This window comes from Pagrus pagrus (genome assembly GCF_965226575.1).
Source record: "Pagrus pagrus genome assembly, chromosome: 10".
NCBI classification, from domain to species: domain Eukaryota; kingdom Metazoa; phylum Chordata; class Actinopteri; order Spariformes; family Sparidae; genus Pagrus; species Pagrus pagrus.
The window spans coordinates 27,726,013-27,740,533 of NC_140194.1; the positions used below are offsets into that span (position 1 = coordinate 27,726,013).

Consider the following 14,521-nt stretch of genomic DNA (forward strand, 5'->3'; position numbering starts at 1 on the left):
TAAAGTACAAATGTATTTTAACACTCTTTCCTCTTTAAATGTGACCCGTAACCACTTGCACATGATTAATGCCCCACAGTAAATGTGTCTCCTGTAAAGCAGTGTTCCAGGGACGGAAAGTCGGTGGATATGATTTTTTTTTTCTGCAGTGTTTTGAGTAGTTTGGCTCAGCCTCAGACGACATCAAGCAGTTTACTCACTTTAAATACAATGCCAGTGCTCAATTATGATGATGAGGGAAAACAATGGGAGATGTCAGGTCACAGGGTGATAGTAACCATGTGCTGTGCTTTGTGTTTGTGTGTCAGTGCCTTCCAGTGGCATTACTCAGAGTCTATGTATATCCTGTTCTCCTCTTAAGATGGGGGTTCTGCACATGGACTAAGATACAGACAGACCACAGATACACACACACAAAAACATGGCTCCCCACACACAGACCAGCAGGACCCACTACTGTTCTGCTGCTATTCTCATATCTCTGACTTCAGCGTGTCAGAATTTGGAAGAGAAAACAGTGTTGACTTCCGTATGCTAACAAAAACACACTACGCAGATAGCAACTTGCTTGAGAAATGCACTCGCACTCGCGCACACACACACACACATGCGCGCGCGAAAAAGAATAAACAATCATGGACCATGACGGCCTTTCCACTTTTCCACTCTGGGGTTTTTTCAGCCTCTCTCTGTGACCTTCTTGTTCAGTGTTTTTCTGAAGAGGTCTTACAGAATGGCTTCCACTGTAGTCACTATACAAATCACCAACCACTGCAATGAATGTGGGAGACGGGCTGTAAAATAAATTCTGCTCAAAATCTTACATATTTAAAATTCCACAAGATTAAAAAAAAAAAAAAGTGCAAATACAAACACATAAAATCATAGTCATACTCTATGACTCTACTCTATGACTATAAAGCCAACAACTTTTCATTTGCTGGGTCCTCCCAGTGGTCCAAGACCTCTGAATAGACTCACTTTTGTTGAACCAATGCTATTAATGCAGACTCACTCACACACACACACACACACACACCCACCCAGTGTGTATTCAGAGTGAATTCAGTGTGCAGGAGGAGAGCTGCATGAAAGGTTTACACAGTATGTGAAGCAGGCGAGAGCTTACAAGCTCAGTCAACTTTCAATGGATGAATACATATTTATTTAAAGTTATGATCCCTGACTTTCAAACCCCATTCTAAAAGTCTTCTAGGGGCATTTTATGCTTCGTTATCAAGTTGCCAGTACAGAGTTGACAGGAATTAAGATGAGGAACAACATGTAGATCCGGAGCTAGACTCCAACCAGGAACGTTGCAGTTCCAAGTGGAGGGTTTAACCCGAAGACGCCAGGGTGCCCCATCCTATTTCTGACGCCATTTTTTCAGCAATGACAATTCAGTCCTCCTACGAGATAAAAATGTTGTACCTGCACACTGGGGATACACAGGAAAATATACATGAAAGTGCCCAACTGTAAGCGTTTGTTAAGTCTCCCTGTTTACGATACCTCTTCTTCAGCTAATGCAAACCTAAAATTTCCTGCTGCTGGTTCTCATTAAAAGGGTCCGATTGGCAAACACAGGGTACGACAGTGTACATTTTATTGTGAAGCGGCCACAGGTAACCAGGCCTCCAGGACAAACGTTAGGCCTTAAAGCCAGATTTCATAGTGGCCAAACCATCTAATTACATCGTCACGTGATGAACTGGGGCTCAAAAATACTTTTTCCTGTGAGCCAACATTGTGAAAGAACCGCTGGATACATTTTTTTGAGTGACATAATGTGAGTCATAATTTTCATAATTTGAGCCATTAGGTCCAACAACATTTGGAAAGTCTAGAAGAGCAGCATGATTATTTAATCCCCAAAACAGCAATCATTAAAGTGATAATCATACAAATAATCAGATCATTAAAGAAATACAAAAAGAGGACAGATATACAATATATATAAAGATTTGATGCACATACTGTATACAGTACTTGTAGGATCAATTCATTGTTTGTTTGGGTCTATTCATATTTTTAACATTAAGAAAAATATAGAACATTAACTTTAACTGACCAAACTCTAACATCTCTAAAAACTCTTCACACACGCTAAGTGACTCATCTGATACTACTAATGTTTATATTATTCTGATATGTGTACTAGAGTTAGATGGTAAGTTAAGATGACAAATAAGTTTGAGCAACACTTTGATAAACCATAGACATGGACATCTTCTTGATAACTGTATTTGTATATGTGTACAATAAATATAAATATTTCAAAAGGTCTAAAACTGTTCTTTGATGAGAACCTCTTAGCATTGTGCTGACACATTCAGCATTGGTGTCCCCAGTGAGAACTGAGCCCACAGGGTCGGCAGCATCACCTTGAAGTTTCAGTTCAGATACAACAGGTAACCAGATAAGCTGATGTAAGGATTTGATAATCCTTTAAGTATAAATATACATATAAAGATACTTTGTTGTCTTCTGAAGGGAAAATCTCTTTTCTCTTATGGTCTGGCTCAGACACATGACAGCGCCCCAGGAGCTGGTGGGTTTCAATCTGTTGCTTAAGGACACTTTAGCAGTATGGATGATTGCAAACACAGGGAGTTATTTGGTTGAGGGATAGTCTCGCTGACCACTATGCCTCCAAGCTTCCTTTAAAAAGGCAGGAAAAACATTGCTCCCTCTCTGATATTAGCACTAGCTAGTTATTTACTGGAGCCAGGGAAAGTCCCAGAGTCCCACTGGCCTGCCTGAGAGTCTCTGCTTAGTTCTGCTATCTGACTTTAACTCTTTGTATCATATCATTAACTATCTACTGCACGTATTTCTAAGACACACGTAACTAGATTTGTGCAGTTCCCCAGGATTAATGGTCCAGATTGAGATTACACAATACAGTTTCTTTTGCACAGTCCATTCATTATTCAACATCATGTTGGCTAACAGCAATTACTATGAGCTCCCATCCTTTGTCTCCATGCCATCCCGTCTTCCGTCCTTGACATGTGATGACAAAATTAAACTGAGCAATCTGTATAAGACTCATCTGGGTTCCCATGGGTTCTTGAAAAATTTAGAATTCAATAATATGAATTTTAGGCCTTAAAATGTCTTAATTAAGATTTTGGCAGTTCTCAAAAATTGATTGAATTAAGCGGCAATGACACTGCTGTAAAAGCAAGAACTCTTAGCTTTAAACCTTCCGTAGAGAAAATGTTTTGTTGTTGGGTTTAGTGTAGCTGTTCCCATTCTATGCTGAGATTGTGTGAATACGAATATAAAAATAAACGTTGCTTTACAGTCTAGTTTCTATTGTTTAGCCTTGTCTATAAATCACTGTCAAAAATCATGAAAAGGACTTGGAACACTGCGGTTGACAGACATAATGTGATGCCGACATGTACGGCTGTTATGTAAACACACTATCAATTTTAATTCAAGAGGCCCTGTTAGACTTAAAGAAATAAAAGCGCGTCCTGACATCCTGCAACTTACCAGAGTGGTTGAACGTAAGATGCACCACTAGCTACAGACTCTATAGTAGATTCGATAAAGAGCTGTGTGACTCAGAACTCTCCTCAGTCTGGCTTTGGATGGCTATCATTATTTCAGCTTCCAAACCTCAATTGCTTAACTCAACCCCCCACCCCCCAACTTCTAAACAGTTCCTGGTGTGTGCATCTGGAGCACTCGCCCGGCATTAGTTTGCTAATTGATCCTCTGAAGGGTCATGGCGGCCAGCAGCCAGCACATTGGTGGATGGAAGTACATGTGGCACTAAGAAAGGACTTTTGTTCTCCAGGCCCCCACACTCTCGTTCCTTGTATGGAAAAACTGAGATGGGGGGTGGAGGTTTGAGGAGAAGGGGGGGTGACCATTTCCTAAAAGCAGCCTCTCTTTCTCTCTGTCACCCAGTCAAACACTCTGAAAATCAACAAATAAATGGTCCAAGTAAAAATGTCATAAAAGGCTGGAATCTGGCAGGGGTACTCTGCTGTCGTAAGAGAGGGAGGAAACTGTGTCCTCATTATGATGATGTAGCGCACAAACACTGAAACTGAACTAGGTGACTTACAAGCAAATTACAGCTTCTGTACTGCAGTTATAACTGAGAACATAAGACATTCTCTAAACAAACATATAGGAAACAAGAAGGCTTGGTCTGGCAGCTGACAAGTCTGGAACATTACAGTACCATTCCTCTAGACACATTTGTGTACTTCATCTGCAAGTCCAGTAATATGAACACCAAAAGGCCCGGTCACTATGGCATTTAAAATGGCAACATTTTAAGACCAATTAAATTAATTTTAGTGGAATTGATCAGAAGATTCCTGTGCAAGGGGTTAAATAAATCTGCACAACTTTCTTTCAACTTTCCAACTGGCACAGTGTTCGTTCAAAACATTCTGTTGATGATCTGATAATGTGGGAGGTTTACAGATGTGGTCTTAAGTCTCTTGAATTGCTCACAGACTCATCACAGCCACCCCGATATTATCAAACATGCTCGATATTTACAGTGTAAAATGAGTGATCTTGGATCTCTATAACGATGATGATAATTTCATCAGTAAGCAGTCCGGTCATCTCCCCACTCATCCAGACTCATTTAATGTTCTGGTCACTGCAACCTACTATAGCAAGTTGCTGCACCTTGCTAATCTATTGCATTTACATCTGCTTCCCCATGAGATCACGTGAGAGAGATCACGTGCGAGTCCAGCTTCAGTCGGCAGAGCCGTGAAGCCAGAGTACTGAAGCTTCGTCCCTTCATTGTTTACTCAAAATATATTAATATTGACATGACGATTCCTTGCTTAAAAGTTAGAATTGGATGATGAAACACAAATTGACATGACTGAACAATAACAAACTGTCTTTGCATATCTTTGCATATGTACAAACAAGGAAATGTGCAAACGCCAAAAAATATTCTGATTTATAAAACCTGTGTATGCCAGCCAGTGTGCAATTTCCTTTTATAAATCCCAATTCAACTTGGAAATGTGCGGACACGGATGAGCCCTTATTCTGACCTCTCCACACCCACATTCAACCACAAATGGTCAACAGAAAGTGCCTTATGAATGTTAATGCATAGATATGAGCCGCTGATCAATACAGTAAACCAAGTGAAAGAAACATTTTTGTGGGCGAGGTGGAGGTTAAGAAACATGTTCTTAATTCTTTCATTCATGTTGTCCTCTCGTGGTGCGAGGACAATGAAAGACTGTGCATCCATCATGCAGCACGCACGAGTGGCACTGTAGTATTTATACGTTTACAGCAATCAGGACCAACTGCTTCACTTGTCAAAATGATTGTCGATCAGTGTTGTCCCCCACTCTAAGATATCATTTGAAAATGAAAATCCGATAACTGAAAACAATGTTTTTATTACGTTTGGATCAGGTGAACGTGGCCTGAATTATGATCAGAACTCAAAATGAGAATATGAAGTGTAACAATTGTGTGAGAGCTGTTAATGGCTTTGTTTCCAGGCTTTGATAATGTATACAATCCGTATGTGCAGGAGGTTATGATGTACTGGGTGATGTTCTCAAGAAGGCAGTGTGCGTAGCGGCCACTGCGTTGTCTCCAGTGCACAGTGTGTGCCCGACAGCACACTGGAGTTCACTGCAGTGGTTTTACACACAATAGCTATGTGAAAACTAACATCATACTTTGTGATACATGCACAGTATTCATTCTTTAATGCTATTTGATGTGATCTTAGATTCCTATAATGACGATGATAATTTCATCAGTTAGCGAACAGTCCGGTCATCTCTGCTGCACTCCGGTAGTGGTGAATGTGATGATGAGGCAGCGCTGATCAAATGTTTATTGAAGATTTGAGTTGGCTTGTATCTTTTGTAATTGAAAGGTGTTTATGAAATAGTTATACTTCACGAAAACTGCATTTAGAAACAACACTGCTCGCCTGAATGTTAATGATAAAGTTTTTAACATTTTAATTAATCCCAATTTACACTTAGAAAGTTGCGTACGCACACATCCAGCTCTTTTTGTGAGTACACTAGGTTTATAAATGAGGCCCCTGAACTTTGAGGGAAGCATTGGGCTTTAAATTTCTGATCATTGACTTTTCTGCATTGAGACATAATCTTTCAAGAGATAATTAAGATGCATCTAAGAATCTTTTTTTCCCTGCCAATCCTAAGTCCTATTATGTTCCTTACTGGCTAGTGCGTTTGCCAAGGCACCCTGTGAGAAGAAACACCAAGTATATAAAACTGTGTTAACCAAAGACGTGTGAATGAACCCAGCCTCACAGTGCACATACTATATGTACAGCTGTATCTCTTTACGTACTGTCTTCTGAACAACATTAGTTCTCAATATTCTCTAGTTGCAGTGAGTTCCTATTTAACATATCGTACGTTGTATCCTTTTAATGAGACGGCTGAACCATTTGTTGATGTAGTAAGTACATTCATAATCTGTTGTTTCTCATGGGAAGGTTTACAAACTGGATGTTGAAAAGGTCATGTCATTCATGTTATTGTTTAGAGAATGAAACTGACTTCAATAGTCTTTCTGCTGCTGAAATGTCTGATTTTATTTCTCAGTTATTTGATGTGTTTAACAGACAACTACTCATTTTTGTTGAGGTTTTCATTGTATTAACTGCCTGGTGTTTCTTCAACAACCACTTCCACTAGGGCTAAAAGTCCATTCAAGTGTATTTTATTTATATGGTCCAAACATCACAAGCTTGCCTTGGCGGGCTTTAAAATCGGCACTCAAACAGAATGCATTTTATCTGAACTCTGTTTCATGGTTTGTTTGTTTGTCACGACATGGTGAAATCAAAGTCTCATACTGGGGATTAAAAAGAAAAACCGTATGAAGTTTTAGCCAATATCAATATAAGCAGTTTTGTTATTAAAATCCATCGATCTTGCATTTAAAGTGCTTCAAATGAACAGCCTGTTTATCAAGAGCATGGATAGGTTGCCGTCATGAGTAGTTCATCCCATTTTGCAAGGGGAGCCAATGATTTTGTTTGTCTTCTGTGCACATGGTCACACAATACCTTCCATAACATAAGAGGGGGAAGACATGACTGGTTGATATCGGAAATTTTAAAGCCGAATGTTGACCCAACATATTAGTTCACCTAGCCCTGCATCAAACAATCAATACATCAGCACAGAAAACACATAGAAAAAGTAACAGACATACCCTGGTGGCAGTGGTCTCTCCCAAGTTGTGGTTTTGGTGTTGTGGTCGACATAGTACACTCTGCCATGAGGCAACACCCTCTGCTCCCAGCTGCACAGAGAGAGAAAGAGACAAGTATCGCACTTGCTTAAATAATTCACATATCAAAAGATACCATATTAATTAATGTAATTACAACAAACATCCCCAATACACAACTTAAATAGAAAGGGAGTATACCACACTACCTGTTCAGTATGTAACCAACAAAGACCAACAAAGACAGAGTAGAGACAGCAGTATTGATGCCAGAGGAAATACCAGCTCTTCAAAATATGTCTTAATCACCTGCAATCACTTACTATTTGTAGCTGTCAATGCCATGTAAATATATATACCAAATATAGCTCATCTACTTTTGGAGCTACGTATTGCATCTTGCTTTGTCAGCACATTCTGGTGTATTGTTATGCCAATAGAGTGGTTTGTAGTCCTAAAACACAGAAATAATTTTTGCACATCCATTTCCCTCGTCTCAAAGTCAGTTAAATGCCTGAAAAAAGATCTGTGGTTACCACAGGCTTAAGATATTTACATGTTTTGTTCTGCAACATAAAATACATCATTAAATGTCTCGCAATTTAATTATAAAGCACTAACGTGTCAAAATGGTGGTTGCTATCAATGAGACTACAGAAGTTGTCACGGACATTAAACGTCATCACACTGAACACAAAGACTCATCTTCTCACTTTTATGTCTTTACAGTCGGATTTTACTTACTTCTAACTGACTTCACAACGTGAAGGTGATCAGTTTACAAAAAATGTGTACAGTAATTGTGTAGTTAGATGTTTAGTTCTGGTGACGTTTAAATCATGTGACAGTGATGTAGTCTGCTTATAGCCTAACATTAGCTTTTTACTTCTAGTGAATTACTTTACGTTAATACGTAATACGTAATTTACAGGGCGATTGCCAACTTCCGGGTTTGCTTATAAAAATACATCATCCCTACACCACTCTATAAAGCTAATCTTAGCTTATAGAAAATAGGACAGAGAGGACCAGTAAGGAAAGCAACAACAAATCAGTGGACCAACTTTATAGCTATTTTCCTCCCCTTAACACATCACTGGATCAGTGGCGCACTGGATCAGGGTTGAGGGCTGGGGACACCAATGACAACACATACTAAAACCTCACTAGCTCCCATGAAGTGTGTCCCACAGGTCTGAAATTTTACACAGATGTAATTAACATGATGTAAAAGATATGTGGTGATTTTCATTATAGTATAGTTATTCTCTGGGAGAAAATAATCACATTATTTTGACTGAAACTCGATATTAATACGATAGAATATCATGAACATTGAATCTTTTCTGACTTTCAAAGTGTAACAGGATGCATAGTGTTTTTTGGGGATGTACCATTAAAAAATACATGAAGAAGCAGTAAGTGAAGTCCATAATAGCTGCAAGCAGCGAGAAGGCGCCAATATATTACTGTATGAAGTCATCAGGAATGAGAAGGAAATTAAAAGTGGGAGGTTGCGTTAAGGGTGGATTCTCATATTTCTCACACTAAAAGCAAGATATTAATGACACACTGACTGAATATGTGTCTTATGACAGTTTGTGTCTACGTCAGCCTGCATGCTTGTCAAGGGTCCAAAGCTGCAGCATGTACTGCACAACAGATTGTTATGACTGTTTGGAGTGTATATGACTGATGTTACAAACATGAAAACCCACAATTTAGCATACATCACTTTGAATGACTCTTACCCTGCCGGAAGCGCTTCTGTAGTGGACTCTGTGGTGCTGTTGCTGGTCTGTTCGGTGGTGGAGGTGGTGTTGGGGCTGGGCTCTGATGGTGCTGCCAGACCCAAGGCGTCCTGACCTGGAGAGGGGCTACCACTGCTGCTGCTCGCAGCTGGGGATCGGTTCGACGGAGAGGACGGAGGAGGTGTGTGACGCGCCACGCCCCAGCGACTGTTCTCCAGCCCATTAGATGTCAACTCTACTTTGTCTGAGAGAAGACACAGGGATAAAAGAGGGATTTATAGTGTTGGCAGCATTGCTCAAAAGTAACAAACCGAAACCAGGACTTTAAGGAGACTTTACTTTGGTGGTGATATGAATCTAGGATTTTCAACATTTCAGTTTTTTGTATCTACAACTAGTCCATTGAATTCAGAGTGACACAGAGGTCTGACATCTGGGACATCCAAGCTGGCTGCTGAACATTGTTACATTGACTATTGAGCTGTAGAAATAAAACCAGAGGATAAACAGAGTCAAGTTAATCTATGCAGATGTTTGTCAGTAGAGCTCTACCAGCACTGCTGAAAAAGGTATCTAATGACTCTACATAAGTATAAGGGAAACCTGCCTGAAGAGAGAATTTAACTTTTTTTCAAGTAATCATGTAGGCACGACTACTGCAGACCCTTAAGTGGCATGATACATTTATGTTTTACTGTGTGGAAGTCAGAACGACTGTTAGTGCTCCCTGAATGGTGCAGAATATCTGGACATATTACTATCAGCAGTCAAATGTTAGTCAGCGTACATACATACTATATATGTAGAAGTCCTGTTAAAGACAGACAACAATTTTAAGGTTAGCAGACTGCGTATACCTGCGCTGCTTCCAGGGCTGCCGTGACTCTTGGAGGACCGACGGCGAGCAGACGGGCCTGATGTGGGGATCTGCTCCTCATTCAGCTCTCCGTTAGTGAGAGAGACCCCTCTGGAGCACCCTGGGGAGCTGCCCTGTGAACCCCCCACTGAGTGCCTGTTAGTCCTGAGAAACAGAAAAAAACAGAGAGAGAGAATAGGATGTGGAGCAGATGAGGGGAGAAAGTGAAAGAAAAGGAGATGAAGGGGAAAAGCAGGAGGGATGGAGGGTGGGAGGGAGGTGCAATGAGATGGAGGAGAGGGACGACAAAGAAATCTGTTTATCATTCAACGTAGGAGATAAATGTGTATGACTGTTGTTGTCATTCTTTGACAGTCTTCCATGTCCACCTCCTGTGGATCAGCTTTGTTTTGACAACTTATAATTAGACCTATTGTTTTTCCTGACTCAGGAGAATAGACCTGGCACACGAGCGTGTACACGGGCAAAGCCAGCACACAAAACACACGCACAGAGGTGTCTGTGTCTGCAACTTTTCCTCCCTGAACACCCTCAAAATGTCCTATCACTAAATATAACTTTGCTTTTCCGACAAGACCTTTTATACAAAGACAAACATGTTTCCCTCCCCAGGATGGAGGAATGCTGAGGCGGAGCCTGGACAGCCATCAACCGATTCAGGGCTGGACTCCGCCACAATAATGACAAGAAGCAGTGGAGGAAGGAAGCAACAGTTTGACATAAACGCTTGGTATGTATGAATATGAATGTTTGTGTTTGCGGACCGAGCTCCTTGTCATGGGAAGATAATAATAACCTCTCCTCTTGTTTCTGCTGCGTCTGTTCTTACACAACTGTAAGAAGATGTTGACTGCTTCTCCATGACAGCAGTGGTTTGGACTCTTGGCTAAGCTGTATTTAATGCCCCCCTGCAATGTTTGGAGGGAAATACCATCTGACCCCACGCACCCCCGCCGCAAAGCTTTGAAATAAATGCTGTCTGCTCCACTATTTATTATCCCACTACCATTCTAGCCAGTGAGAGCAGCGATTGAAACCACATCCAGGGGGGAATAACATGCTGGCCCTCTGCGTAAGTGCTTCAGTCGACCATACTGGCACAGGCTGCCTCCACTCTATCCTTTTTTTCATTCTTCCATTTATTTTGATTACAATTATGCCTCCAGTTTATGTTTTTCATATAAGCGCTTTAGAAAAATATTACGCAAGTTTATTATTGAGCTATTATTCTTATTATTATACCACAACTTCTGGAGACATTTGAAACCAGCAGTGTAGTGAACTGTGCTGGAATTAGATGCCTAAAAGCTGGTTTTCTGTTTGCCTGTGTGTGTGTGTGTGTATGTGTGTGTGTATGTGAGTATTTGTGACTGTCAGAAAAAAACATTAGAGCCCAACTGATATATCGGTTGGCTGATATACTTTTGGCCAATATTGACCTATCAGATATATTGGTATGGGCTTATATGTTGTCCGATATACGCTGATATGAATAGCTTTTTTAAGATTTTATAATGCAGAAAAAGTGATTGAGGTGATTTACAATTGTTAAATTTCCAGTGAAGTAGCTTTGTCAGAAGTGTTTAATAACCACATTTCCCATGTGTTGCCTTTAGTTCCAGTAGTATTTTATTCTTTATTTCTATTATTCTATTGTGTATTCTATTTTTGCTTTGCTTTTATTTTGTTTTGAATTTTTAAAAAGATCAAATGTTTTAAAAACACTGCAAAAACTGCGTGTACATCGGCCAATACATTGATATCTGAATCGTTTATTTCCTAATATCAGCATTGGCGCCAAAAATCGAGTACTGGTCGGGCTCTGGAAAAAAACAACCATGAACTTAGTTGAAGTTGTACGTCTCCTCCCGCCTTCTCTTATAGTCAAGCCAACGAGGTGTCTATATCACTCAACTGGTTTGTTCGGGGAGTGTTGATCTGCTTATCAATGAGGTTATGTGAAGTTTGCAAACATACGTAAGAGGACGTTAAATACTGCGATCTCTTCAATTCAACTGAAAGGATTAGATTGTGGACGTCTTCAAGATCAATCACTGTCCAAAAATTGTCAGATTACCCACCGCTAGTGGCAAACAGAAACTGACATTTTTATTGCAGGATTTTTAAATCAAAAATAACTTTTCGTCTCCTGCAGAGAGTTATATATATTCAATTACAACTTTTTGTTGCTCTAAACCAATGCTTCCTAAACCTCTAGTCTCCTCCTCTAGGCTCCTCTGGAATTTTTCCCCACACATCCCCATCTGACTGGGAGTAATGGAGGCATTTGTCTCTACTTTCCTCAACTTTTACAAACTCAACAAACCTTTTACAAACCTGATGCTCCATATAGCTTGTGTGGTGTAATCCAAATCTCTAGGAGCTGCTAGATCCAGAGTTGAAGGAAAATATGTTATTTATACCCTCAACATGTGGTCCAGCTTGTGCTTCCACTTCAGACTGGGTGATAACGCTTTCAGCTTATCTGCCATAGTGGAGATTTCAGCTTGAAAAAGGTTATAAGTAATGTCTTTTAAATACATTTGGTGCTTGAGGAGTCTTGGATTATACCGAACAAGCTGTAAAAAGCCATTTTACAGTTTTTTAATGTTCTAAAAGAAGTTCCCATCTACCTCGATTATTTAGGAGAATGCTGTGACGCTGTTTTGCTGTGAAGCTCCAGAAATGTTCTGTGGACTGCAAAATTTGACCTGATTTTCCATCAGCATAGGGGTGAATAGATAATGACAGATTTTTTTCATTATTGGGTGAAATATTCCTTGATGAGATACCAAGGAAGATGAGCACAAAAGGCATGCTATTATTTGTGCTGCACTCTCTTTTTTAGGAGACTTGTACAAACTGAAGTTTCAGCTTTGTTTTTATTTCCCACAACATTTGAAGTGAATTCTGTGTTAGAGCAATTAAATTTTGTTGTACAAGACGTGATTTGTTTTTTCTGTTGTTGCATCAGCCAATGCATTTTCTGGCCACTTGGCATGATAAAGACATCTGAAATAGAAGTCAGTGCCACGTAAGAGAATCCAGAAAAAAAGCAGACAGATCGCTGTGACTAAAACAAGCTCCTATAAAGGAAAGCTGCTGTCATAACACCCCAAACCATCAGTGTTGCCTTTGTTAGACGGAAAAAGAGGTGTGATGCACATGTGGCTTTTTCTTTGACACAAAGTGGGCATTATTTCACGCTCACATGATCTACGTGATGTGTCACGTTTCTACAGTGCTGCTCCTTAGACCACCTTAAACCATAATCAACTCTGCCTCACCTTTCAAAGAATAAAAAAATCTTATTTTATTCATCAGCAAAAGGATAAAAACACAAATGTTAACCCCAGGGAAAACTACTGTAGGCATGGGTACTGAATCTGAAAATTGAATTGTCACTGCAGGATACTACCAATACTAAACGTTTTGTTAATTATCTGATTAGATATTAGCCGATTTAAAAGGCATGCTATGTCTGTCAACACAAAGACAACACATCTGACACAAATCTGGTCCGAAATGAAGTGCATTTATGTAAGAAACGTGCTTCCTTTTTATTCAATTGGTTTGAAAATGTCATTAATGCATCCACTCCTCCATAATCCATAAATAACCTTTCCACACAGCTGGTTCAGATCCACTTTTGAGATGTTCTATTACATCTAATCTCTGTTTTATCCTTGCAGCATTAAGATGACTGCATCTGAATTTCAAACAGTGCTTAGAGAGTCTGTGAGTGTGTGTGTGTGTGTGTGTGTGTGTGTGTGTGTGTGTGTGTGTGCTGACCTGCTGTGAGATCCAGCTGTACAAGGAGTCTCCTCACTCTGTGTCCTCCTCAGGTTGGGTCTGTCTGCCTGCAGAATCTCTGCAAAGACACAGAACATCATCACTGTACAGACATAGATAACAAGGTAATAACCAGCTGTCAATCACAACATATACTGTGAGTCAATCAGGGGAAACAAAGAGAGCAAGTGACGAATTGAGAAAAGGCTAGGGTGTGTCATTTAAATTTTTTCCTGCATGAGGAGAAAAAATTGCAACTGAATGTTAAAATTCAGATATGCTGCTGTTCACGAAGCTTAAAGATTCAGTGGTGACTTGGATAGTAGAGAATGCGTAACTACTCAGAAAGTATTGCAAAAAGGAGTGACAATGTGTCAGCGGACAGAGCTTTCCTGGATCACCAAATACAGCAGTCTTCATACAAGTGTTGCATATTTTGGGACAGAAACAAGGGAGAGGCAGTTCGACACATCGCTAATAAAACAATGGAAATATAAGAAAAATACTAGCCTGTTATGCGGATGAAGGAAACTGACAAAATGCATTTTCCTTATGAAGGAGATTTATGAATTAATTGATGTATTGTCTGCTCCCAGCCCAGTTAACTGGCATTACTCTCCATATTCCCAACAGATTAAAGGCTCTATTTTACGCCTGGTGAAAAGCAGCGCAGGTGTCATTGCTAGTTTCAGACCAACGCAATTGTCATTTTCATGCCCAGCGCCCACGCTGTGTAAATAGCAAATGTACTTGTGCCCACCTGTGTGCCCCTGGGCGTGTTGGTCTTAAAATGAGGTGTGGTCAGGTGCACTGACGGCTCATTGCTATCTTGAGGCAGCAGAAACCGACAGCGGCATAGACC

The 14,521-nt window shown here is 40.1% G+C and overlaps 1 protein-coding gene across 3 annotated transcripts in view; it reads right to left on the reverse strand.

Moving 5' to 3' along the window:
• The window catches only part of wwp2 (WW domain containing E3 ubiquitin protein ligase 2), a 56,035-nt gene that overhangs the window by 24,135 nt on the left and 17,379 nt on the right, over positions 1-14,521 (reverse strand). For all 3 annotated transcript variants that reach the window (XM_084364240.1, XM_084364238.1, XM_084364239.1), the window contains exons 6-9: positions 13,660-13,738; positions 9,848-10,011; positions 8,991-9,234; positions 7,222-7,311 (exon numbers count right to left, since the gene is read on the reverse strand). In XM_084364240.1, coding sequence (XP_084220366.1) covers positions 7,222-7,311; positions 8,991-9,234; positions 9,848-10,011; positions 13,660-13,738 — 577 coding nt within the window. The remainder of the gene's footprint in view (positions 1-7,221; positions 7,312-8,990; positions 9,235-9,847; positions 10,012-13,659; positions 13,739-14,521) is intronic.